The sequence below is a fragment of the Hipposideros armiger genome, unplaced genomic scaffold, assembly GCF_001890085.2.
Source record: "Hipposideros armiger isolate ML-2016 unplaced genomic scaffold, ASM189008v1 scaffold_1111, whole genome shotgun sequence".
In the NCBI taxonomy this organism is placed as follows: domain Eukaryota; kingdom Metazoa; phylum Chordata; class Mammalia; order Chiroptera; family Hipposideridae; genus Hipposideros; species Hipposideros armiger.
In genome coordinates, this window is record NW_017732461.1 from 25,652 (window position 1) to 26,884 (window position 1,233).

At 32.1% G+C, this 1,233-nt stretch overlaps 1 protein-coding gene across 1 annotated transcript in view; it reads left to right on the forward strand.

The window, feature by feature from the left end:
- Window positions 1–1,233, forward strand: part of ACAD11 (acyl-CoA dehydrogenase family member 11) — a gene marked incomplete at its 5' end in the record, with an annotated part of 57,619 nt that overhangs the window by 11,588 nt on the left and 44,798 nt on the right. The window contains 2 exons of the mRNA XM_019632251.1: window positions 249–390; window positions 747–868. Of these exons, the coding sequence (XP_019487796.1) occupies window positions 249–390; window positions 747–868 (264 nt within the window). The remainder of the gene's footprint in view (window positions 1–248; window positions 391–746; window positions 869–1,233) is intronic.

Below are 1,233 nucleotides of genomic sequence, written 5' to 3' on the forward strand. Positions count from 1 at the left end.
GTAAAGTAAAATGCTGGAGAACTGATGGCCAGTAATGGAATCAGAGGACTCGGCTCTACACGATCAAGGCTAATGAGTTAGTTGATACTCATAAATAAGATGTGCCACTTGGGGTAAAGACTGCAAACTACAGCCTCAGCCTTGCTTTTTATCGAAAATGTGATTTTGAGTGTATTCTATTTCATTTATTTCCTCATTTTAGTTGTTTTCCATTTAATATGTTCAAACCTTTTTATTTTTAATTACAGTCTCGAGTTATAGCTGTACTGGATTGGGAGCTTTCAACCATTGGTCATCCTTTGTCAGACTTAGCACATCTCTGTATGTTCTACTTTTGGCCAAGGGCAGTTCCACTGATAAGTCAAGGTTCTTTTTTTCAAGAAGACATAGGTATGGAAACTTAATACTGCCTAAATTGCTATTAATATAAACTTTATTATTCCTCATAATTTAAAACTAGGATTATATTGCAATTTCAGAAAGCTTTTATTTGCTTCTTGAAATGTTTCTAAATCATTTTATTTTTATTGAATTTTCTGAATATAGCATTCCACTTGTAGTGATTTATGATAAAATGTAATCCTTTGTATACAGTGTTCTTTTGGAAATCAACATTTAGAGCATGTTTTGTTATGTGGACTAGTGGTTATTATATTTAGTTTTATATACATATGTAATATTATGACATTTTGAAATATTCACCATGAGATTTCTTTTAAAGTTTATAGTATGTGCTGTTTTTATAGGGATACCATCAATGGAGGAACTAATTTCAGTATATTGCCGCTGCAGGGGAATCACTCCTATTCTTCCTAACTGGAATTTCTTTCTTGCCCTTTCATTTTTTAAAATGGCTGCGATAGTACAGGTAATTAATTGTTTTTAACCTGTGTTTCACCATTATTTATTAATGTATGGTTGACAATATTTTCTGTCCTTTTAGGGGTTTTGTATTCTTTATCCTTAGATCATTTGGCTTCTCATAGTGACAAATACCAGACATAGGTAAAATATAAATCCAAAACTTACAGAATAGCAATTTAGCAAGGAAAAAAGTTGAGTAGCAAAATGGATCATCACTGTTTGGTATAATAAACTTAGAAGATGAAGGGCAGAAGCGAGAAAGACATAATGACAAAAAGAGAAAAGCATGTGAGATCGGCTATTTCCTGAATATCCAGTGTAAGAAAGAGCTAAAATCTTATAATGATGTCTGCTTCAGGCTATAAAACC